At 57.2% G+C, this 24,383-nt stretch overlaps 1 protein-coding gene and 1 long non-coding RNA gene across 22 annotated transcripts in view; one reads left to right on the top strand and one right to left on the bottom strand.

Moving 5' to 3' along the window:
• Positions 1-6,491, bottom strand: part of LOC123001704 (uncharacterized) — a 31,610-nt gene extending 25,119 nt beyond the window's left edge. For 2 of the 3 annotated variants that reach the window (XR_008959284.1, XR_006410894.3), the window contains exons 1-2: positions 6,361-6,491; positions 4-227 (exon numbers count right to left, since the gene is read on the bottom strand). This is a non-coding gene — a long non-coding RNA (uncharacterized LOC123001704). The remainder of the gene's footprint in view (positions 1-3; positions 228-6,360) is intronic. The other variant, XR_008959283.1, reaches the window with a different exon arrangement.
• PDLIM7 (PDZ and LIM domain 7) lies at positions 5,931-21,893 on the top strand. 19 transcript variants are annotated; one of them, XM_057312376.1, is made up of 14 exons: positions 5,931-6,031; positions 6,991-7,091; positions 10,645-10,796; positions 10,877-10,907; positions 11,376-11,494; positions 11,880-11,900; positions 12,140-12,276; positions 12,438-12,474; positions 13,395-13,465; positions 13,610-13,856; positions 14,800-14,980; positions 21,068-21,188; positions 21,282-21,397; positions 21,547-21,893. In XM_057312376.1, exons 2-14 carry the CDS (start codon positions 6,996-6,998, stop codon positions 21,631-21,633), a joined length of 1,416 nt encoding a protein of 471 aa, XP_057168359.1. In that variant the 5' UTR covers positions 5,931-6,031; positions 6,991-6,995; the 3' UTR covers positions 21,634-21,893. The 19 variants fall into 19 exon arrangements, with proteins under 19 accessions (XP_057168359.1, XP_057168358.1, XP_048080233.1 ...); XM_057312375.1 differs by having other exon boundaries at positions 13,380-13,465; XM_044388612.3 differs by having other exon boundaries at positions 5,932-6,031; positions 6,986-7,091; positions 13,404-13,465.
• The last annotated feature ends 2,490 nt before the right edge of the window (positions 21,894-24,383 follow it).

Raw genomic sequence — 24,383 nt, 5'->3', positions numbered from 1 at the left:
CACCTTGTGGCACGTGGTGTACAGCTCCTCCCTTCGGCTCTTGGCAGCGGCCTTCACCGAGGCACACAGACACGCAGACCCTCACTCCCATGCACCCAGCACGCACCAGGGCCCAGTGCTGGGTTCCGGGGATCCATATAACCTGGACTTGACCTCTGCGACCGTGCGTTCAAGTCCACTTGAGCAGATGGGTGGGATGCAGATAATGATGGCCCATGGAGTCAGTCCTGTGCAGCAAAAATGACGGCGACAGTAAGGCAGGAGGAGAAATTGGGCTTGCCTACGGGTGAGGTGTCCTCTGAGTTAAGTGTGAAGGACAGGCGGAGCCTTACCAGGTGGGCAGCAAGCCCCAGGTCTTTCTGCACTGGCCCAGAGATGAAGGGAAAAGCACGGGGCTGACGGAGTTGGTGGCCAAGCCTGAGAGGCCTGAGCACCCTGCGGTGAGCTTGGTCTCACCCTCAGCAGAGAGACAGGGTCAGATTATGGAAGGAGCAGTGTGCAAAACAAATTTGAGGGAGCCCAACTGGTGACCAAGTAGCCTGAGCGGGGGAGGAGGTAATGGGTGGGGGTGGGGGAAGGGCAGGTGGAAGGGACTTCAAAGATTTGCACAACCAAAATACCGCCTGCTTCCCACTAAGACTCAAAACTATGCAGACACTTCTGGGGAACCTTGGGCCTCAGTGTCCTCAACTGTCAAGGATAAAGTTCAAATTACTTACCAAGCATGCATTCATTCCTTAGAGTTTTACTGCCTGCCTCCTCTGTGCCAGGCACTGGGGACATAGCCATGCTCAAGACAGCGAGGTCCTGTTTTTGTTTTTGTTTTTGTTTTAGAGAGAGAGAGTGTGTGAGCGGGGCGCGAGGGGGCGGGCGGAGAGAGAGAATCCTAGGCAGGCTCCATGCTCAGCACGGAGCCCAACACGGGGCTTGATCTCGTGACCCTGAGATCGTGACCTGAGCCGGAACCGATGTTCAGCCAACTGAGCCGCCCAGGCGCCCATGATTCAGTGAGGTTCTGTTCTCAAGGACCTCACATTCCAGAGGGAAATAAAGCAAGTGTCTTGAAGACTTTGGTGCCCTCACACCACTCCTGTCACCATCCCTGAGGCCTCCATGCACAAAAGCAGCATGCCCCCAAGAACCTTGCCCCCCTTAGGCTCTTGACCTCAACTCTGCCTTGGCCACCCATGCCATCGGCACATCCTGAACCTCTTCATGACAGTGATGATCCCTCTCCGCAATCTCATTTCCAAGCATCCACCTCTGGCCGCCTCCTTTGCTCCTTCCAGCCCACTTCCTCTGGCATGGCCCATAAAGCTCCTCTCCAACCACACTGGCCTACATGACCCTTTCCTTGCCGTCTGTGCAGTTGCTCGCCGCAACGCCATCCTCGTCCCACTTCGATTCTTTGCTCCGCCGATGGGGCAACCCCCTTGTGCTCCTCTCCTCTTCCATCTTATTTGTCTGGCAAAGTGCCCAGCCTCGGAGGAACCCAACTCCCCTCCATGCCTTCCCCTTGGCAGCTGCCCATGGCCAGAGACATTCACACAGCCAGGCTGACCACATTCTCCCGCGATGTGATCTCAAAACTCAGACAGGCTCTCCAGAGAGATCCTACATCCCAAGACCTTCTCACCTTCTCCTCTTCATCCCCACTCATTCTCATCTCGAAGGTATCCTGGAGAGATGGCAGTGGACAGCAGTGAGCCCCCTCAGCCTCCCACCCTTCACTGGCCAGCGCACCAGCAGCTGCACCGTGTCCGCCCTGCCCCGCAATGACAGAAGCGTCTGCTCCCCAACCCGCATGCTCTGACCCCAGCTCCTCTCCCCTCACAGCTTGGCAAAGAGCTGTCCCCTCTCCTCAGCCCATGAATTCCACCATCACCATCATCCTTTCCACCCACGTGCAAACATGCTCCAGAATTTCACATCTTTAAGGGAAACCTTTGATCTCACATTCTGCTTCAGCCACCTCCCCGTTCCCTTTTCCCCTTCACAGTGAAACTCCTCAAAAGAGTTGTTGATTACTTTCATTTCCACTTTCTCCTATTCTCCCTTTAGCCAACCCAAGTCTCCCCGTGGGCCCCACTGATCCATTACATCGCTCTTATTAGGGTCACCAACCTCCTTGTTCCCCAAAACAAAAGCAACGTGGTCTCCCCAACTTCTCAGCAGCATTTGACATCCCTCCCTAAAACACCGTCTTCACTGGGTTCTCCCTCTCACAGATCTCTTCTCCCCAGCCTCTGCCAGCACCTCGTCTGCCAGAGTTCTGCCTGGGGCTTTGGCCTCAGACACAGTGTAGCTCAACCCTGGCTGCACACAGAATCACCTGGAGCCTTTTTTAAAATGTCCACACCTGGGGCTGAGGTTTCATCAGTCTAGGTGGGGACTGGGCACCAGTGCCCAGTTTTTCAATTTCCCAGGTGATTTCAGTGTGAGTCCAAGGTGCAGAACCATTGCCGGAAGTGAGCCGATTCTGTCTCCAGATTCACAGACCACCTAAATGCTCACGGCCCCCACAGGTACATCTCAGCACAGACCTGTCCCCCTGAAGTCCAGATTTAAGAATCCAACCGCACACTAGATTCTGAATGTCTGAAAGACATCTCCAAATGCAATGTATGAAAGGAGGCTGTGGGCAGCGGGTGCTGCCTAGTGCTGGCTGCAGAAGGAAAAGCCTGGAAGGATGTTAGATTTAGGGGGAGGTAGATGTCAGCCCCGCTGATGGGTCGGGGAGGGGGGATGTCTTCCCTGTGACAGGGAAAGTCTTCCCATGATCAGTCAGGCTGCCTGCATAAAGCAAGCTAAGGCCAGGATGCTCCCCAGTCCGGCTGGCTGCAGCAAGGACCCCGTCACCCCACAGTGGCAAGCCAGCCCTTGACAGTTCAGCAAATCCCAGGACACACTGAAGGTTACCCAAAGAATTAGGGTCATGGCCAGAACTGGAACCTAGGACTCTGGGTCTCTGTTCTGGCATGCTTTTTTATTACAAATCTAAGCCTCTTTGCTTTACAGCAATTTTTGTGAGATTCCAACCAGTCTATAAAAGAGAAAGTCTTTGCAAATCTCCAGGATTCTAGGGCCCCGCCTTGGAGCTGCACTTGTCCTAGACACTAGGGGGCTCTGTGTCCTAGCCTGGGGCCTGTTCCTCCCCTTGGGCTGCCTTTGCGAGGAAACATTGGTGGCTTCATCCAGGCCTAAGCCTTGCACAAGCCAAGGAATGGGGCCCTGGAGTCCTGTGCTGGAGGATTGCCAGGACCCCCAGGCTGCCACTTGTTCCTTTACTCATTTGCTGTTTCACTTTCTCGATCCTTCCTTCATCTATTCATTCACATCCACTGTGTACAAACACTGGGGAAATGGTGGACGAGACAGGCAAATCCCTGCTCTAATGGGACTGACATTCGAATGAGGACAAAGGGCAATGAAGAAACAAGCACCTAATATAATGTCAGATGGTGCGGTTGTGCTATGGTGGACACAGTCAGATGACAGTAAGTTCTTTGGGGAAAAATAGAACAGGGTAAGGGACTAAGTGCCCAATGCGAGTGACATGTCAAGGGGCTACTGTTTTAGATAGGGTGATCAGGGAAGGCCCGTTGGAGGAGGCAACAGCTGAGCAAAGATCTGAACAAAGTGAGAGAGCCTATTGTTTACGTATCAGGGGAACTCTTCGGAGCAGAAGGAGCTTCAAGTGCAACATCTCTGAGGCAGCAATGTGCTTGATGTGTTGCAGGAACAGTGAGGAGGCTGGAGTGGCTGGGGTAGAGCGAGCAAGGATGGGAGCGGTGGGAGGTAGAATCAGCTCATTAATGTCATGTACATCGTGAGGACCTTTGTTTTATTTCAAGTGCACCATGAGCCCACTGGAATGCTAAAAGCTGAGGGTGAAGTGGTGTGACTTCCGCTTAAAAAATATCACAGCTGCTGCGTGGAGACTCTGGAGTAGGTAAGGTTGGAAGCAGGAAGATCTGTCAGGAGCCTGTTAAGGTGTCCGGGCACAAGACAACTGGCTGGGACAACAGTGGCAGCAGTGACTAGATGTGGGACATATTCTGAAGGTGAAATTTGCAGAATTTAGGGTATAACAGAGAAAGGAAGGGTAATGTCATAGTTTTTACTGGGTCAGGTGGATGAATGGTGATGCCATTTCCTAAGGTGAGGACGAAGTTAGGGAGGTGGGAAATCACAAGTTTAAATTGGGATATGATGAGGTGAGATGTCTAGTAGACCTCCAAACAGAGGTTGGATGGGATGTTGTAGTAGAGCCTGGGGTTTGGGGGTGGGGAGGTCAGGACTGGACAGATAACCTGGGAGTCCTTGGCATGTAGGTGTTATTGGTAGTCACAGGACAAGATGGGGTCCCAGCGAATTAATGTAGTCAGGGAACATTTCATGGCCAAGGTGGGCGGCAGAGGCAGAGCTGCCAAAGGAGGTGGAGAAGACTAGCCAGTGGCAGGAGGAGGCATGAAGCCAAGCGCGAGGGGAGGCCACCTGGACCAGTGCTACTCCCAGCAGGATAAAAGGAAAGCAAACAAATCACCACTGACTTGATAACTTGGAGGTCACTGGAGACCCTGAGAAGAGGGAATTAGTTTAGAGGACTGCTGGAAACAACGGCCTGACTGGAGTGAGTTCAAGAAAGAGCAGGAGGAAAGCAAGTGCAGACAGGGCTATAGACAACTCCTGTGAGAAATTTTACTCTCAAAAAGAATAGAATAGGGGGCGCCTGGGTGACTCAGTCTGTTGAGCATCTGCCTTCAGCTCGGGTCATGATCCCAGGATCCTGGAATTGAATCCTGCGTTGGGCTCCCTGCTCAGCGGGGAGTCTGCTTCTGCCTCTCCCCCTGACCCTCCCCGCTGCTCGGGCTGGCTCTCTCACACGCCCTCTCTCTCAAATAAATAAATAAAATCTATTTTTAAAAAAAGGAGTAGAAGAACAATAGTTGGAGGGGAGGTGGGGTCAAGAGAGGATTTCTTTAAAGATGACTCTTGCAGTGGTCTGTGTAGTGAGGAAATGATGTACAAGAAGAGAGCGATGTGATGATGGCAGAGGGGGGCACAGCAGCAGCCATGCCCTAGGAGGAGCTGAGGGGTACACGCCTCTTCACTCAGCCACACACTGCCATTTCTGCTGTTTCCCCTGCCCGCTGTGCTAGCTGCCCAGGATGACCACTAGGGACAAAGTGGGGACTCTGACACCCTTGCTAGAGTCACCCTGTTACATCCCCACTGCAGGCGCTGCCTTCTCTGGAGTGGGGTACCAGGCAACACACCATTTCAACAGTGTGGAGTCATTACAGGACAGAGGGCTGTTGGCTGCCTGGGGTCAGGCTCAGAGCCAAGCCAGGACCCCTCCAACTCTGTCCGCTCCTGCCATTATTTTCTGCCTTCTGTAGAGGGTTCTACAGACCTAGCTGCAAGATCCTCTGTCCCCACCTCAACTGACTCCACCTCGAGGTGCTCCACACCCGCAAGTCCCTCCGATTTAGAAATTCGGGAGACGCCGATGGCTTGCACCTTATGCCAAACAATGCCTATCCTCACGATGGACCTGCAAAGCGAGTATTATTGTCCCATTTTTCCGAGGAGGACACTAAGATTCGGGATATCCAGGTCTGTTTGGTTTCGAAGGCCGCTTTCTTTCGGCTCCGCCAGAGGATGGCGCAAGGGGCTGGGCGAGCTGCTAGCGGGCTCCTAGACGAGGCGACCTGCAGCCCAGACCCCGCCCAGACCCCGCCCAGGCTCCGCCCCATCGAGTGGTCCCGGGCAGGCCCGGCCTTCCAGCTCAAAGCAAAACGGGATTTCGTGATTGGGCGGGGCGGGCGGAAGGATTGGGTGGGGCTTCCCAGTCGTAGAGAGGCCGCTCGCGGGCGTGACTTTGACAGGGCGTGGCCTCTGGCTCCGCCCCCTTCCGCGGGCTCAAAGCGGACGGCGGCCGCGGGGGCGGGGTCAGAACACGGGTGGCCGATCCCAGCGCGGCTCCTTGGGGCCAGCCACCGAGCAGCGCCTCGGCGGGGCCGAGCAGGTACTGGCGACCGCGCGGGGCATCTCGGGCTGGGCCAGGCTGAGGGCAAGAGCCTTCTGGGGACCACGGAGGGTACTGGGGTCGGGGCCAGCGCTGCGCTTCCTCTTGCGATCCTGGGCCCCTGCCTCCGCCCCCGCCCCCGCCCCCGCCTTCCTGCGGCGAAGCCGGCTGCGGCAGGGCCGATTGGCGCCTGCGCTGCTTCCTGCGCCCGGGACTCGGCCAATGCATGGGGCCCGGGCGGAGGACGGGAGAAACTGAGTCACGTCGGGATGTTACTAGGCCTGTATGGGAGGCACCACCCCAGCTGGGCTCCAGAATGAATCCCCTACCTGGCCACGCTTTGGGGTCCTAGTCCTCACCGATTTCCATAGGGGCTATGGCCCCGCCCGGTCGCCCCCAGCGTCCGGGAGTCCTCATCAGCCCCGACCCGTCCGGGAATGGCTAGGACCCGCTCCAGCCGCCTCCCTTTCCACCCCTCCCCCTCGCGTCCCGAGCCCCCGTGTGCTCCGCTGGCTCCGCAGTGTCAGCTTACACGCCTTATATAGTCCGAGCAGGCTTCAGCGCTGCCTGCCTGTCGGGACCTGGGGGCGGGGGAGAGGAGCGCCGGCCCCTGACTCACCCGCCGTCTGTCCGAGGCTTAAGGCTGGCTTGGGGGGAGGCCGTGTCAAATTAGCCCTGCGGCCCATTTCTGAATGAAAAGAACCTCAACACTGAATGAGGGGAACTCTTCATCATCCCAGTCCCCGGGGGTGGGGGGTGTTACCTCTGCCTTTCCAGAGTGAGGTCTGCCAGCCAGAAACCCAGCCACACCTGACAAGGTGCCCGCCTCCCAGTGCCCTGGCCGAGTTCAGCGGCTGCTCGTGTCTGCCTGGCACCAGTCCAAGGCTAGTGTCCAGAGCTGGGCCTGCCTGCACACCCACCATGCTGTCCACTCACCTTTTTTTTCCTCCCAAGAGCAGGCACCATGGAGTCCTTCAAGGTGGTGCTGGAGGGGCCGGCACCTTGGGGCTTTCGGCTGCAGGGAGGCAAGGACTTCAATGTGCCCCTCTCCATCTCCAGGGTGAGCCAACGTTGGGGGAGGGGCTCCCCCAGTAGTCTTTGGGTGCTCAGGCCTCTGGTGGGTGATGGGAGGAGTCTGAGCTGGAGGTAGCCAGGTCCAGAGATGTGGTGAACACGCCCCACAAAGACTCCCAACTAGGTGGGTACTGGGAGAGGAGCAGCTACGGTTCCCCAGCACTGCCCTGTACTTGATGCCATTCCACAAAGCTCCTGGGGCCACCTTTGAGGCCCGAGGGGGATGCCCATTCTGCGGGAAGGGAGCCTGAGGTCTCCGGGAAGTATCTAAGCTGCTTGAAGGAGCAATGCTTGGAGCGAGGCCCTAGTCGGGGCACTGACTGCAGGATCTCACTTCAGCCTCATTGCCACCCAGGGACTAGCAGTTGTCATCCTGTTTTTCCAGATAAGGGAACTCAGAGCTCAGAGAGGTAGAGGGGCCTTTACAGTGATTCCTTGGCAAAGCAGGGATTTGAATTCAGGCACTGGGATGGTCTGCAGTTTGGTGGGGAGAGGGGGCACTTTCCAGCCTTTGAGAGATTTCTCCATCTTCACCCATTGGTTCTATTCAGGATGCAGTGGCCTCTGATCCAAAGCGGGGGAGTGGGATGGGGCTCTGGGGTTCTAACTTCAGCTCCTGAGGGCCTGCCCTGGTAGGGGCGGAGCTGGGGGCTGGCTCCTCCCTGTGGCAGGGGGATTGCCTTATAAGCCCAAGAATGCAACCCCATGCTGGGATGGCCAGCTGGTGACTAGAGTCCACAGAGCTGAAAAAAGCTGAGGTCTGAACCCCTAAGTGCCACTGGTGGGCCTCTCAGCTGGTGACCACGAGGACATGGCTCCAACTGTCGGGTCAGTTGTAGGACACAAAGAGGGTGCCCAGAGAGAATGAGGCCAGCCCTCGGACTGGTGTCTGTGGCCTGGGGGTCAGGAGGGGGCGGGGACTTCCTGCCCCCACATCCGCATCTCCAGAGAGGCCCACCCAGGCGCCCACTGGGCAGGCAGCTGTTGGCAGGAAGCCCAAGGCAAGCACAGCCTGGAGGGGGCCAGAAGGTTGTCCAGGCACTGCCCAGCCTGAGAGGGGCCCCAAGGCCAAGTCTGTCTACGGGAGTTGGGCTTGGTGGCCGGGGCAGGTGGGTGGACACTGTTCTTTCCAGGGACCTTTCCATGGGGTTCCCCTGGAAACTGTCCTGCCATCTGGGTAGCTTAGGTTCCCCTACTACACAAACCCGCCCCTCCACAATTGTCAAGCCTTGGTAGCCCTGGAAACGTATTCTATAGCCCCCTCTCTGGGAAAGTGCTAGCCAGTGTGGCTGGGGAGCGGTAGGCCTTGGCTGGGCTCTGAGACTCAGTTCTTCATTGATGAGGATGGGCAACATAATAGCCTGAGGGATGGACTTTAAGATGTGGCCTGTTGGGGGCACTCTAGGTCTGAGCTTAGTAGCCCCAGCTGTGGGTGAGGCCATAGGCTGAGTCCAGCACTGGAGTTGGATCTAGGCCCTGGTGGGTGGGCGGGTGGGGTGGTCTTTTCTGAGCTGGGCCAGCCCCTCCCTCTCCCCTGACCCCAGGGAGGAGGGAGGGGCTAGGCTGGCTATGGGCCCAGGCCTGGGAGATGAGGTAATGTCTGAGACTTGGGGGTTGGGCTGCTCATTAGAGCCCTCAGGCTGACTCACCCCCACCCTATTGCAGTGTCCAGCTCTCTGGCTTCCCCCTCCTTGACTCCTCAGGCCTCCTTGCTTCTCTTTCCAGCCCCCCACCCCACACCCAGGGTTTTCTCCTGCTTCCCTCTCCACCTCTTGGACTACTCTATCCCTCTGGTGCTTCCTGTCCTCCTCACTCAGGAAAGGAAGTAGTCCCTAAATCCCCACCCCTCACTGGGAGCCAGCTGCTCCTGCCTACCCCCAAGACCTCTACCTCAGGCTTAGCCCACACCTCCCAGGAGCCAGCTTGTGTGGGTAGGGAGTGGCTGGACCAGGTTTCCCTTCTACTGACTCACCATGACCTTGAGTAAGTCACTTCCTTTCAAGGGTGTCCCTTCTCTATGCTCGTTATAGGGGGTCGTTGGATTAAACTGAAATCAAGAGAGGAGATCTAGGCCCCAGACCCAGCCAGGGGTTTAGGGAGTTGTAGGTAGGCTGACCTCTGAGTTGGGTCCCAGCACTCAGCAGAGGTAGCCTAGTGTAGTGAAGCCTTGGGGTCAGTGGCAGACCTGGCCTTGCCTCTTGCTACCTGAGCAGCTTGAGGCAAGTTACATAAACTCTCTTTTTTTCCCCCCGTGTGTAAAATGCATGTAATCTCAGACTTCACTCTACGGGTTGTTGGAAGATTCAGTATTAGCACGTGACAGTACTAGGTTCTCCATAAATGTCAGGTGCTCATCTTACCATTTAGCAGATGAAGGAGGCACCCAGCTGTCTTGCCCTTCTAACCTCCCAAGCATGAAATAGAGCCAGCTCTCCCTTCTTGCCCCAGTGCTGCATCTGGTCTCTCTGCCTTCTGCATATCTCTCTAGAACCTCCTACCTCCCTTCTCCCTGCCTCAACTCAGTCTGTGCATCAGCCCTCCTGAGGAGCCTTGCAGTCGTACCCCCAACCTGTGAAGTGTGAATTGGCCTTCCGGCATTCCCCACAGAAGTGTACTTAGTGCCGCACCCCTTGCCAGATGTGCAGGCAGCTCTGTGGGCTTAGACCCACGAACAGCTGCACCACCCCTTTCTGAGGGACTAGAGGGCTGGGAGCGCCCAGTGGGGTTTGTCAGGGTTACCTCTATCAGGGCTCTGGGAAATACCCCACAGGGGCTTTCAAAGAGCTGATAGCCCCTCCTAACCTCAAGGCCAAGTCCTGGTTTCTTCATGACAGTCTCAGTTCATGCTGTGGTGACCATTACTGCCAGCCCACTATTACCCCTCCTTTGCCACAGGAACCAGAGATTCCCAAGGCAGAGCCCAAAGGACTGGGGAAGAGGGTGATGTGGCAGTTGAAGGCTTCGGGGTGACACTCATTTACAGCCCCAGCTGACACCTTGGGCCCCTTCAGTCACTTCATGGGGTACCTGGAGATGATGGGGGTCCTATCCCTGGCTCTCAGAGGGTCCTGGCAGATCCCTGCAGATGGCCGCAGGACAGGGTGCTGGGAGTGTAAGAGGGCAGTGAGAGCACCTAGCAGTGTCCTGGAGGAAGTGGCCATATGCACAAGCCAGCAGGTGGGTGAGACAGCCTGGGCAGGAGGCCAGCAGGGGGCTCAAAGGCTGTGGTTGGAGCTGAGAAGCTTGGGGCTTAACCTGAAGGTGGCTGTTTGGTGACATCACAGCAGTTCTGCACGGTGGGGAGGAGGGTCATGGAGGTGAACAAACAACTAAATAAATAGGGCGATTGGGGTGTTTGTGAAGTTCAGGTGAACCCCACCCTCCCAGATTGTTTTACTGTTCCGCAGCTGCCCCGAAATACGTGGAATGAAGAAGCCTCTGCGTTCTAGAAGTGGGGCAGCTTAAACAGGGTTGACTAATGTTGGCCTCAGTTTGGGCTGCAGAGGCTTGCGCCCCCGTGACCTTGCATCTCTCCACAGCTCACTCCTGGAGGCAAAGCTGCACAGGCAGGCGTGGCTGTGGGTGACTGGGTGCTGAGCATCGATGGGGAGAATGCAGGGGGCCTCACACACATTGAAGCCCAGAACAAGATTCGTGCCTGCGGGGAACGCCTCAGCCTGGGTCTCAGCAGGTACAAGGGCCCTGGCCTGCCTGGTGGGTGGGGGCGCCCTCAGGCTTGGCCTGCTGTTACCCCTTCCCCTTCCCCTCCAGGGCCCAGCTGGCTCAGAGCAAACCACAGAAGGTAGGCCTAGGACATCTGAGCAGGACATCTGGGCGGTGGGAGGGGTTGGATTGGACTGTTGAGCTGACTAGCCCTCCCCCGAAGCAAGGAGCCTTGATACCCCTATCCCTGGCGGGAAGTAGAGGGTGGGGGCCAGAGCTGGGAGAGTCTGGGAAACTGGGAGTCGGGCTGGGAGCTGCCGCACGGTCTGGGCACCACGCATGTCTGCCTGTCTGTCCGCTGCCTTCCGCTGGCCTGTGCTACAAGTCGCGTGCGTCTGCCCTTTGGCCCGCGCAGGCTGAGATCATCCCTCCCACAGGGGCCCCTTGAAACCTGAGTTCGACCCCCACCGGCCCCGCCCCCATGCCTCCGGTCAGATGTGTGGGTGTGGGGCTGGAGCACCCCTGTCCTCTCCACGCCAAGGGGGCATCCCCCTCTGGCCCAGCGTCCCTGCCCCTGCCTGCCCTGCCCGGCTCTGTCTCTGCCCAGGCCCTGGCCCCTGCCGCGGACCCCCCGCGGTACACCTTTGCACCCAGCGCCTCCCTCAACAAGACGGCCCGGCCCTTCGGGGCGCCCCTGCCCGCTGACAGCGCCCTGCAGCAGAATGGGTACGTCGGTCCTGCCCACCCACCGCCCACGCCCACACCATCTGTCAGAGGCCCCACGCCCCCGCTGCCCGCTGCTGCTCAGTCTGCATTGCGCCCAGCCTGGCTGGAACCGTGCGGCAGCGACCCCTGGCGGCCGGGGCAGGGCTGTAGGCACTGGGCCTCTCTGAGGGTGTGGCTCTTGCCCAGGTATTGCCCACCTGGGCACTCTGAGCCAGGCGACGCCCCCCAACTGGTGGCCCGGGGTTGGGGTGTGGTGTCGGGCGACTGAGCCCCAGACACTCAGTGCAGCCTTGCCCCTGGCTACTCTGACCCCTTGCCATTTTTCTTCTTCCTTGTGTCTGTCCCTTTGTCCCTTTATTTGTCCATCTGTCTATTTCCTTCACAGGTGCAGACCCCTGACAAGTCAGTGAGCCCCCTCTGCCTGTCCCTTTCTTCCTTCTTTTTGGCATTCTGGGCGGTGGCCCCTCCCCACCCTAGCTGCCCTCCTTTCCTCTCACTTAGCTACCCTCCCCCCCTCACCCTTCAGGGTCCGGGCCTTGCCTTCCCCACTCTCCCAGCACCATAACCCACATGCACCAATCCTGGGAGGGGCTGCCCCCACTGCCCATCCCCTGCATGAGGTTCTGAGCCACGCCCTCCCCACAGACAGCCGCTCCGGCCGCTGGTCCCAGACGCCAGCAAGCAGCGGCTGATGGAGGACACGGAGGACTGGCGGCCTCGGCCCGGGACAGGCCAGTCCCGTTCCTTCCGCATCCTTGCCCACCTCACGGGCACCGAGTTCAGTAAGTGCCAGCCCAGGGCAGGGCGGACTCTCCTGCTGGCCCCCAGCCTGGGCCTGGGCTCAGCTGGAGCCTGCTCTGGTGCCCTGTGACCTTCTGCCGGGGCCCAGGGCTGGGGTGGCCCTCTGTCTTCTCTTGGTCAATGCCTGCCTCTGCCCTCTCAGTGCAAGACCCGGATGAGGAGCACCTGAAGAAATCAAGGTAAAAGGACGGGCAGTAGCCCCTCTTTCTCACCTCCTGCCTCTCCTATTCCAGCCACCGCCCTGTGTCTGCTCCTGAGGGTCCCCAGCCAGGGCTCTCTGTTTTCCTTCCATCTTCCCTCCCTTCCATCTCTCCTTCCTTCTACTTCCCCCTCCTTCTCTCTCTGCCCCCCAGGGAAAAGTATGTCCTGGAGTTGCAGAGCCCACGCTACACCCGCCTCCGGGACTGGCACCACCAGCGCTCTGCCCACGTGCTCAACGTGCAGTCGTAGCTCGGCCCTCAGCGGCCGGCTGCCCTCTCTGCCTCTCTCTTTCTGTTCCTCCCACCCAGGGCACCCCCTTTGGTCGCTGCAGCTTCCGCCTACCTCACCCCCTCCTTTTCTGCCCCTGGACCGAGCCTCCTGCTGGCCTGGCAGAGGGCCTGGCTCTGTCTGACACTGCCTTCCCTCTTTGCCCTATGGTATTACTCTCTGCCAGGTCTGTGCTGGCTGAAGCATGGAAATAAACATTCTCAGCCCTGCTTCCTCTGCCTCTGCCTTCTATCTTTGTGGGCTTGGTTTGTGTTTTGGGTGTGGGGGTGTTAGATGGTTCAGACCCAGTGTGGGCCATGCCAGTCTGGGTCTCAATGAGGGGTGGTACCTGGCAAAGGGGGCCCTGCCGTCAGAGCGAGACCTCTGGGATGAGGAAGCCCCGAGAACTGCCTCAGAAGGGAGAGTGCCCTGCTCCACCCCCCAGCCCTGTATGACAGACCTGCCAGCTGGAACCTGGCTAGAAGCTGCCCTACTCACACCTACCCCGTGGGGCCTGGAGTCCAGCCCAGCAGCTCTCACACACCCAGGCATCTCCCATGGGGCCAGCAGGACCAAGGTTGGGGGTGGGGCCACACCAGGCACCTCAACCATACAGGGCCTTGAATGGCAGATCTTGCAGCCAGGTGCCCAGGACAGAAGTCCCAGCCCCAGCCTCAGCTACACCCCAGGAACCCTGGCCTGGTGAGAGAGAGTGGGCTTGAGCCTGGGAAAGGGTGGGTAGCTTACAGGGGCATGTGGGTGGTGGGGAGGGCCTCCAAGCTGCCCTGGGCTCAACCCCCTGACCTTTGGGGTCCCTGGACACCTCCCTGGAGCCACTTTCCTTAGCCCCGGCAGGCCCTACCACCCCCAGCCCCACTAGCCGCCCACCCTGGGCTGTGGACCCCGCATTTGCTGAGCGCTACGCCCCGGACAAGACCAGCACAGTGCTGACCCGGCACAGCCAGCCAGCCACGCCCACGCCTCTGCAGAACCGCACCTCCATCGTGCAGGCAGCCGCCGGAGGGGGCACAGGAGCAGGTGGTGGCAACAATGGCAAGACTCCTGTGTGCCACCATTGCCACAAGGTCATCCGGTGGGTGGCCCTGTCCCTTTTCCTACTCTGGCCTTTCCCATCCTAAAGCCTGGCCCTGGCATCTTTCCAACCTCTGCGCCCCCAACTGTCTCCCCACTCACCTCGCCTGTCACTGTGGGAGGATAAGGATTCAGTTCCCAGTTGCGGCGGGGGCAGGGACCTGGCCTAGGTCCTCAGATTCTGCATCCTGCACCCCTCCCCCCACCCCACCACAGGTCAGCCTCTATCAGTGTTTGTCCTGCTGACCTGGAGGAAGTGTCAGCAGCACACTCAAGCCGCACCCCTAGGATGGCCACTCTCTGGGTCAGGAAAGGCCTGCCCCTCCCAGCCCCTCTGCTCTCCCTCCTGTTCACTTGGTCTCTGCCAAACCTCTGCTCTCAGAACAGACAGGCCTGAGGCTCCTCCCTCTCTCCACTGTTCCCTAGGGCCCAGCAGGGTCACACAGCACCCCCGGAGTCAGCGTGAGAACCTAGTTCTGAGCGCTGGTCCCGCACTGCTCTTGACTCCCGTCAGCTCTTAGGCTCTTCTTTAGACATTCATGTGGGACCCCCTCCCCAGGCCAGATGGACTAGGCTAGTGGGACAGAGTGGGCACCAAGGTCGGCTCAAGTACCCACTGGTCTTCAGAGCCGATGGGCACTCTGGGCCTCCTGCCCCCAGGGCAGCAATTCCTCTGGCTTGTCTCATTAGGCCCGGGTCAGCGGCCCCCACCTAGTGAAACCCTCCCCCTCATCCCAACACTGCCTGTCACCGTTTCTTGTCATCAGAGCAGTGCAGCTTCATCCCTGTGTCATCACTTGGGTCACCTCCCAACCCAAGCCTGTTTCTCCTTTATTTGGAAAATGGGGAGAATGAATTTCCCTTCAAGGCTTCAGGACAAGCGTTCAGTAAGGTTACACAGAATTGGCGGACACTCCCTCTCACTGCCCTCGCCTCCCCCTCAGGGGCCGCTACCTGGTTGCGCTGGGCCATGCATACCACCCCGAGGAATTTGTGTGCAGCCAGTGTGGGAAGGTCCTGGAAGAGGGCGGTTTCTTTGAGGAGAAGGGTGCCATCTTCTGCCCACCCTGCTATGATGTGCGCTATGCACCCAGCTGTGCCAAGTGCAAGAAGAAGATCACAGGCGTGAGTGGGGCTGGTGGGTGGGCAGGGCAAGGGGGGGAGGGCGAATCGGACCTGTCAGCATGGGAGAGTACTGTGGAGGAACTCTTAGGCCTGGGGGCTCTCTCCTCAGGAGTCCTGGATCCCTAGCATCTTAATAGACAGGATGCCATATTAGCCTCATTTTGCCTTAGCCAAGATCCTCTTCACCAATGACCAAAGTCCTGCTCAGAGGGGCCCAAGCGAGCAGGAGTGTTGCAGGTTTCCCTGGCTCTCTGGAAGTGGAGCGTTCCTGTGAAAACCTTCACAAGCCGAAATGGCGTAGTGAAGAAGCAAGAACTGTTAATTTATATGGAAGAAAATTTGAGTGTTCCCAGACCCAAACAGTAACCTCATGTAGGCTTTTCTGGTACCTTAGGACGCATCTTGCTAACAGAGGCACCAAGTAAATTGACATAAAGCGCCGACGCCCACCGACAGGGCTCAGAGCTGTGGCGGCCTGGTGCCGGGGCGCACCTGGTGCCGGGCGCGGAGCGTGGCTCCCCAGGAAGGAGCCGGGCGCGGCCCCTGCTCAGTAAGGGGTGTGTGCCGCCTCTATAAGGGCTCACTGCAAAACAAATACTGAACGCTCTTTTTCACTTTCACATCTTTTTTTTGTAAAAGCAAAATTCCTTTTCAGATTTCTTTCAGTTAGCGGGTCTGTCATAAAAGTGAGCGGTATATCGTTAACTTTTGGAAAGCAGGAGATATGTGTATCGGCTCAAACACTCAGAAAGCCCGAGCAGCACTAGCTTCAGGCCCAGTTCAAGGCGGGTCCTGAGATCATGAGGACTTTGTCCACCACTTGCCGCTGTTTCCGTCTGTGTTGGCTTCGTTCCCTGCATACTTTTCCCTTAGAAGGCGGCAGAGATGACACCGCAGTGGCTCCAGCATTACCTCTCCCCAGCTTAGCGCTACAAAGAGAATAGGAGCACCCCGTGCCAGCTGACGCATCACGGGTCCCAGTGCTGATGCTCATTGGAATAGCTTGTGTCACGTGCCCATCTCTGGCCTCCAGCCGCAGGACTCAGATTAGCCGGGCCTGGGTGACACCCACCGGAGCAGGGGTCAGGCGGGCCCACCTGCACCACAGACAGAGTGAGGGAGGATTGGTTCCCCAAAATAAAACAAGATGACCTTACCCGAAGAGGGGAGGTCCACGTGGATCCTCGTGGCTGTGTCAGTGGGGTTGCAGTCAGCGGCAGTAATAAAACCTCACTACAGAGATTTCAGCAGAAGGGGTTATTTACTCCAGTCACAAGAATTCCAGGGCTGAAACAGCAGCTCAAGGGTGCCTTTAGGCTTTTCCTGCCTTTGGTTCCGAAATCCTTAGCATGTAGACCCTTGTCCCCAACCCTCTCATACCATGGTTACCCGAGGACTACTTAAGCCCCATGCTTTACATTCTTGTTGCCGGAGGGAAGGAGACGGAAAGGCCAAATGGCGTTACTTTAACAAGGTTTTGCTTTTGACTCCGGAAGAAAAACCAGGAACTTGCATCTTTCCCTCAGTGTTTGGACTTGTTATCCTCTGAGCACCTGGGCTGTAGGGGAAGTTGGCAAACCCAGTATCGTAGCCTTCATGTTCCATGAGAAGAAGGCAGAAAGGAAGGGGGTCATGACAGGCTTTGAGGAGGCTGACCCACAGTGTCTGCCACCTCCAGTGCACGAGACGACAGAAACTTTGAAGGATAATTCACCACGCCTGGAGGGCATAGGACTATGGAATGCCAGAGCCAGAAATCCAGACAGAAGTTTGTGATTCAAAATCCTGTTCTTCCCACTGAGGCTAAAGACGTGGCAGACCCTGGCCGTGTTTTCTGCAGGGCAGCCCAGCTGCCAACGGGAGCCAGGCTTGGGACTTGGCTCGGTGTGTCAGGAGCACAGAGTGACGGGCCATCTACCTTCGCCTGTTCGTTCTGTTTATTTGTGGACAGTGTGCCGGATAGTGTGCCCCATGCCCAAGATGCCTCATGAGGGAACAGGTTTGGGCCCTGCCCCCAGGAGCTCATACTAAGTGGGGAGGACTCAGAGGGTATCAGGTGGTCAAGGATGCAGCTAGAGGAAAAGGGGGCAGAACTGGCAAGGTGGAAAGCTAACGGGCTTCGTGTCACACATATGTGGAAACTGAAGCCCAGAGAGAGGCAGAAACTGCCCAAGGCTGCAGAGCATGAGGGCTGGGCTGGAGCAGCCCCGGGCACCGTTGACTCCCAGCTTGGGCTCTTCCTGACATTTCCTGCTTCTCCTTATTTCTGGATACAGAGGCAGAGCTGCCAGATGTGGCCAGATAGTTCTGTGGTGATGTTCATTTTAGTAAGGATTACCTTGACCATGAGCGGTAGAAAATTCAAAGTAGCGGCAGCTTATTGCCCACCTAAGAAAGTCCAGGGGTGGGCAGTCTGGGACTAATGGGCAGATCTAGGTTTCTGTATCTTGTTTCTTGGCCATTGTCAGCACAGGCTTAACACTCTTAGTCCAAGATGCCTCATGAGCCTTGGCCAAAACTGCCGTGTTTCAGACATGAAACGGGAAGGAGGAAGGGGAAGAAGGGATGGAAGGCCCATGGCAGCCATCTTGAGAACATGCTGCCACCCAACCCTGATGCTTCCGTCCCATTGGCTGGATCTCAGTCACATGACCATAGTCCCATGACCATACTGAGCTGCAAGAGAGGCTGGGAAAGACAGTCTATTTGGGGCAGCCATGTACCCAGCCAGAAAGGGAGATTATATCAGTAGATAGGAAGGGAGAATGGATATTATCAGAGTCTTTGTCCTTGTGTTGACAGTCTGTGTTGTGGGGTACGTACAGTGTGTGGGGTGTCCAGCCTCACAGTCTTATAGGAAGTCAGTGTGGGATTCCCATCTTCTAGATGAGGGAATTTTGCCCCAGATCACAGTCGTTTCCCTGCCTGCTTGGGCCACACCCCATTGGGCTGTTCTAAGAGAATGGGCTAGATCCCAGGACCTTTCTTGAGCTGGGCGTCTACAAATTAAGGCCCTACTGATCGATGACTGCTCTGTCTGCGTTACACTGCAGTCTTGTCCTGCTGCACCCCTGTCCTGAGTGGACAGGGTTATCACCCAGGCCACAGATGAGGAGCCAAGCTTAATAGGGCCTGGCTGGCTCCCAGGTCCTGGAGTAAGCCTTGGGTGGCAAACCCTCTCCTGCCCCAGCCCAGGCTAATGTTCCACAGAGGCCCAGGGACCCTTAGCTTCCCCTCTTGCAGGGACAGGGCCTGACAAACTCTGGGAAGCCCCCACCTCACCCTGGGAGAAAGTGGGGGGAAGCTTACCTCGCCAACCTGTCACAGGTTCAGTTTCCGTCTGTGCCCAGAGCTCAGAACTCTGCCTGCCCTGGGACATCAGTATGCAGCATAGGGAGAGAAACCGAGGGCAATCAGATTGTTTCAGTGGAGTTGGAGGGAAGCTGCACAGCGCGAGGGACACATTAGAGGGGACCTGCCCAGGTTTGGGAGCCCTCAGAAACCCTGTGCTTTTTAAGGGTTACCTCTCACCACTTGGCCCTCTCCAGTGCTACAGCCATGTGGCCCATCTCATTTTGCCAGTTGCTGTTTCCCTTACCACAGGGCCCTTGCACAGTCTGTCCTCTCTGCCAGGAATATTATTTTAGCACCCTCTTTACCTTGCCCCTTCTCATCTGGGACTCCTAACATTTCCTCGGGAACACTTTCCCTGATACCCACCCTTTCCACCAGACCAAGTCCCCCACAGTTTGCTCACTATTCCACAGTCCTCTTGTCCCATCTTTTCCCCAGGTGTGAACTCCATGGGCTGGGACCAGGGCTGGTCTGCTTTATACTGTGCTCCAGATAGAGGAGGTGATCAGTAAATGTTTGAAGGAATGGATAGAAGTGCCCTCTAGGCTGAACTTTAAAAATGAATAGGAATTAGCTTGGAGAAGGATCAGGAGAGAACACTCCAAGCAGAAGGAATAGCTTGTGTCACAAGGTAACACCCGGGAAGGGTGCAAGATGAGGTGGAAGAGGTGAGTGGGGGCTGTGTTAGGAGTTGGGAGCTGGGGCTGATGAGGTCAGCCGTGCTGCAGCAAGCTTCCTCTGGGCAAGGGGAGACAGCTGGAGAAGGGAACAGGCTGCTGGGGCCCGGGTCAGGACAGTGGAGAGGGGAGAGGCAGACATATTTAGGAAACTAGGGCATTAAATACTGATAACTGGCTTCCAGGTTCTTCTGAATACCGGCAGAAAGCTGCCTCCCCGCTCACACACACACTGGACTCTGCTCTGGGCTACCTACGCTCTTGCCCAAGCCCCCTGTCCCACCAGCTCGCAGCCAGGTTCCTTCCCCTGGAGGCTTTGTCCACTTCTTGAAAAGAGGCAGCACCAGGCAGTGGGAAGAGCCAGCTTTGGCGCTAGCTAGACTTGGGCATGAAACCCATTTCTGCCGTCTGTTGACTCTGTGACCTGCTGCAGGTCACTTTCCCTGGGCCTCACTCAAATGGTGGCAGACACTTCCTGGCCAGGGTGGTTGTGAGGCATATGTGAGATGTGACAGAGGTGCAGAGGGCGCCCACAGGCCGTCGGAGACCCAAGATGCTGCCCACGTGTCCTGCTTGGTCTACGTGTGCATTGTAAATTAATGGGCAATATTTGAAAATCAGATTTCACTTTAACACCTAGATTTCAACCTGAGCCTTCTAGGCATTCCTGCATGAACTGCTCAGTGCCATCCCTACAGGCAGAAACAGGCACTCCCCAACAACACCTTGCCCTGTGGAGTATACTGCCGGGCCCCAGCAGGCACAGGGTCTGGGACCCCCAGCTTCAAATGTGGGGCCATCCTTAAAACCTGCAAGGGTGGGATTAGGTTCCCAGTTCACAAGAGAAGCAACCAAGTGTCAAGAGAAGGTAATGCCGTTGGTCAAGTTAGCCAGCTAAGCAGCAGGGTCTGGTTGGACCCCCAGATCTGACCTACCTCGAGGCCCCACACTGCCCTCTGCCCGCTCTAGATCTGAATGCTGCTGGCCCTGGTTGGCCCCAGGGGCCCCAGGATTGACAGCCTGGGCCCGGTGACAGCACAGACCCTTCCTGCGCCTCGGCCTCGTCCCCAGGACATTTGTTGACGAGCACCCACAGGAGTGGGCACTGCTGCAGTGTATGAGCTACTAGAACAGTCATGTTCCGTTCCCTCCCGGGCCTTACATTTGAGCAGGAGGAAGGGAGGAGAGGGAATGCTAAGCAATAGACACAGTAAGTAAATCACCTGGTACTGTGTCAGTAAAAGCTGGTGAGGGATGAGAACAGAGTTAAAGGTATTAGGAATGTGGCACTGGAAGAGCAGATTGGAAGTATTAACTGGTGTTGTCAGAACAGGCGTCTGGAGAAGGGGACATTGGAGCAGAAACTGGAAGCAGTGAGGTGTGAGACTTGGGACACACCTGGGGTAGACAGTCTGGGCAGAGGGGACAGCAGGTGTGAAGCCCCTAGACCGGCATGCCTGGCGCATCAACCATGGCCAAGAGGCCACGTGGGGAGAGCAGAGGGTACAGAGGCCAGAGGGAAATGGAGCATAGGCAGGGATTCAAGCAGAGGGGAACGTGGACTCGTTTAGCTTGACATCCATCTCTAGGGGCAGAAGGAGGAGCTCAGAGGTGAGTTTTGTGCAGTCATCCGGGCCAAGGATGCCCGAGGCTCCCATCCTGCATCAGGGAGGCAGTGGGAAGTGGTCAGGATCTGGGTGCATGAAGGTGGACCCAACAGGGGTTCCTGGCCGCCTTGGTGTGGTGTGTGAGAGAAAGAGGGGCATCTCAGCTGAGCAGATTCGAAGGATGGAGTTGCCGTCAACTGAGCTGGGGACAGCTGTGGGAGAGGCAAGTTTGGGGTACAGAGGTGAGGAGCCGAGCTTTGGACGTGGCAAATCTGAAAGGCGTAGTGGCCATCCGTGGGAGATCGCAGGGCTGGAGGTAGAGCGGGAATAGGGGGTGTGCAGATGTAACATTTACCATGGGAAGGAAGAGGGCCCACGGCCAGCCTTCCTGTGTCCCCAGCTCTGGAGAGGAGGGGCCAAGCTGCCCGGTGACTGTAGCGTCCTCCTAGGAGATCATGCACGCCCTAAAGATGACCTGGCACGTGCACTGTTTCACCTGCGCGGCCTGCAAGACGCCCATTCGGAACAGGGCCTTCTACATGGAGGAAGGCGCACCCTACTGCGAGCGAGGTATGGGGGCCAGGGCAGGGGGGCACAGGTAAGGGGTGGGGTGTGGGGCAGGTGAGAACCCAGGGCCCCTTTCCTCTCTGCCTCCATCCTCAGACTATGAGAAGATGTTTGGCACGAAATGCCGGGGCTGCGACTTCAAGATCGACGCAGGGGACCGCTTCCTGGAGGCGCTGGGCTTCAGCTGGCACGACACTTGCTTCGTGTGTGCGGTGAGTGCCCCCCAGCGTGGACTCGGGTCCTGCCCCCTCGTCCTGTGCTCTTTGTCAGCCTCCCTCCCACTCCCTGCCTCTGGAATTCATGAGAGGTTGGGAAGGGGACTCTCCTGCCACCCCCCAACCCAATGTGGCTTGACCCTCAGATATGCCAGATCAACCTGGAAGGAAAGACTTTCTACTCCAAGAAGGACAAGCCCCTCTGCAAGAGCCACGCCTTCTCCCACGTGTGAGCCCCTCCCACCCATGGCTGCCTCGTCCAGCCCAGCCAGAGGGAGCTCCCATTCCAGAGTCCTTGCCCCAGGTTTCTGGATAGGGCTGGCAGAGGTCACCCCAACCCCAACTCCCGGCCTGAGCCTGGGGTTCCCTGGGCCCTGCCCTGTCCCCTCCATTTCCCCCCACTCCCTCCACCACTGTCACACACTGGTGCTGGCCACACCAGCCCTGTTCACATCCAGAGCCACAATAAACCTGTACGCAGCTGTGTCCTGCACGTGCTTCTGCCTGTGCGTTAGGAAGGGTGGGATGTGAGGCCCACAGCAGGGTGGGGATTAAGATGGGTTTTCCCAGGGGTGCCTGGGTGGCACAGCGGTTGAGCGTCTGCCTTTGGCCCAGGGCGTGATGGGATCGAGCCCCACATCAGGCTTCTCCGCTATGAACCTGCTTCTTCCTCTCCCACTCCCCCTGCTTGTGTTCCCTCTCTTGCTGGCTGTCTCTATCTCTCTCGAATAAATAAATAAAATCTTAAAAAAAAAAAAAAAAAAAAAAGGATGGGCTTTCCCAGGGTTTGCCATCCTGGTCATCCTTGTGATGGGGACTTAGACAGTTCATGGTCAGCAGGAGAAGGTCAATGGGGATCCCATGTGCTGGGCCCCAGCACCCACGGAAGTGGGGAGTGTCCGATCTGGACTGGCTTGGAGGTCAGAGAAGAGGAGTTGAAGGTGCATCTGCAGAGATGGGAGGTGGAAAACAGTGACAGCCGGAGTGACGGCCCACAGGTGTCCGCCAAATGCCACAGCAGAGGGTGGGGCTGGAGCACAGCCCCCGGGGGCCTGGGAGGCCACAAGTGCCCGGCCAAGGAGCTGGGACTACATTGTGAGCGTGGGGTTGGGGTGTCAGGGCACAGAAGAGCATGAAATAATGAAGCAGCCCTTTCAGATTTATATCGTAAAAGAGCTCCGAGCTGTGAGCAAGGTGGACGGAAGGAGGGGGACTAGGAGGAAGGGCAGGGGCTGTGGAAAGGGAGGAGCAGAGATGGGACCCAGTGACAAGTCCCAGGGATCCTAGAGTGGGGGTCTGAGGGACGAGGGGTGAGGAGAGGCGGGAAGGCAGCTCTGCTACGCATCTGGAATATACCAGTCATTGCTCACAACATCTCATGCCATCCTCCCAGCCACCCTGGGAGGTGTCTACCCTCACTGTGGAGACGAAAGGTTAGGAGACCTGACCGAGGTTTCATAGCCCGTGAGCCACAAGCCAGACTAGATGCCAGGCCTGAAGCTGGGCACACGGTCCTGGACTGGCTGGCACTGAGCACCCTTCATCTGTGAATGCCCCTTGAAAGCTCCCTCCTGCCTGTGTCTTGAAACTTGGAGGCTCTGGTAGTGGCCCCATCTTTCTCTGGGGCTTCTTGCTTCCCACCGATGCCCTCCACCCTAGGGGAACGGTCATCTCTCCCTCCCGTCTCAAGCCTGGACTAGAGAGACTGAGGAGAGGCCCAGACCAGGGCCAGGACAACCCGGCATGAGGACCTTCAGCATGTCTGAAGTTGCTGGCATTCTCAGCAGGTCCTTGGGCCCATCGTTTTCAAGAGAAGAGATGACCTCTCTGTCGTGTTCTCTTGAGGACCCATGGAGCATGAGGGCAGGGCTTCCTGTGTTATTTTCATCACACCTTGCCAGAGCCTAGAACAGTGCCTGGCACACAGTGGATGCCCAGTGAATGTTTGTTGAATGACTCAATGGGGTGCCTGTGGGACATTTATGTGACAAATTCAGGGGGCAGATGAAGATTCAAGTCCATATTCATCTCAGATTCAATTCAGGAATGAGTTTGGGACAGGGCCGGGGAGGTCACAGATGCTTGTAATTGGTGCCCAGAGAGAGAGCTGAGGAGTAGGCCCAGGCAGGTCACAGCAGGAGTGAAGCAGGTAAGATGCGGTTTCCTTTCAACCGAGACATCCCTAGCATATTAAACACAGTATCTTTCACCTCCACAAAGAAATATACTCTCTCCCACTTCTCTTGAACTGTGAAGCCGTCTCAGTCCATCCTTGGTTTCCATGGATACAGGTGAGCAAGAACACAGGGGAGGATGGTGAGTGCTGCTGGGAGCAGTCTTGGGGGAGTCTTCTGGGGGGCAGTGACTCTCGGCCTCAAGCAAGGGCCACGATGTAGGAATGCCCAGCTGTGCCAAATCTGACAGTTTACCAACAGCATCCAGAGATTCAGACTTTTATGTGAAATCTGGTGTTTGGAGTTTGGCAATTAAGTTTGATTCTTTTTTAACCTGTTAAAAAAATAATAAGCATGGAACAAATTCAGCGTGAGGACAGCCAGGGAAGAAATGAGAGGCCAGGAAGCAGCACCATCACAGCAGTGGGCAGAGGAAGCAGACAGATGACAGCCTCTGGAGAGCTCAGGGCAGGGAGGCAGGGGCAGGGCAGGAGTGTTTCCAGAAGTTGCCAACAGTGTCATCCAGGCAGATGAGGCCAAGAAGTCCCCTTCGCGTTTCGCAACAAAGCTATCAGTTTAGCAGAGAGCTGGGGCAGCAGCCAGGGTGAGAGGAACAAGGGGGAGGGCTGGTTGAATGAGAGATGAGAGAGTGTAGACAACTCTTTTAAGAGGCTTGGCTGTGGTGGGCCAGGAAGAAGCCGGACCACTAGCTGCCAGGGTCAGCTGGACAACCCAGATCGCTGGAGGGAGGAAGCTTGGGAGGCTTCTGCCCAGGGAAGGTGGTTGAAAAGGGGAAGTTGGGGGAGGGG

This window comes from Ursus arctos, unplaced genomic scaffold (genome assembly GCF_023065955.2).
Source record: "Ursus arctos isolate Adak ecotype North America unplaced genomic scaffold, UrsArc2.0 scaffold_15, whole genome shotgun sequence".
NCBI classification, from domain to species: Eukaryota; Metazoa; Chordata; class Mammalia; order Carnivora; family Ursidae; genus Ursus; species Ursus arctos.
Note: the sequence above shows the minus strand (reverse complement) of the source record. Positions and strands in the feature narration are given on the sequence as shown.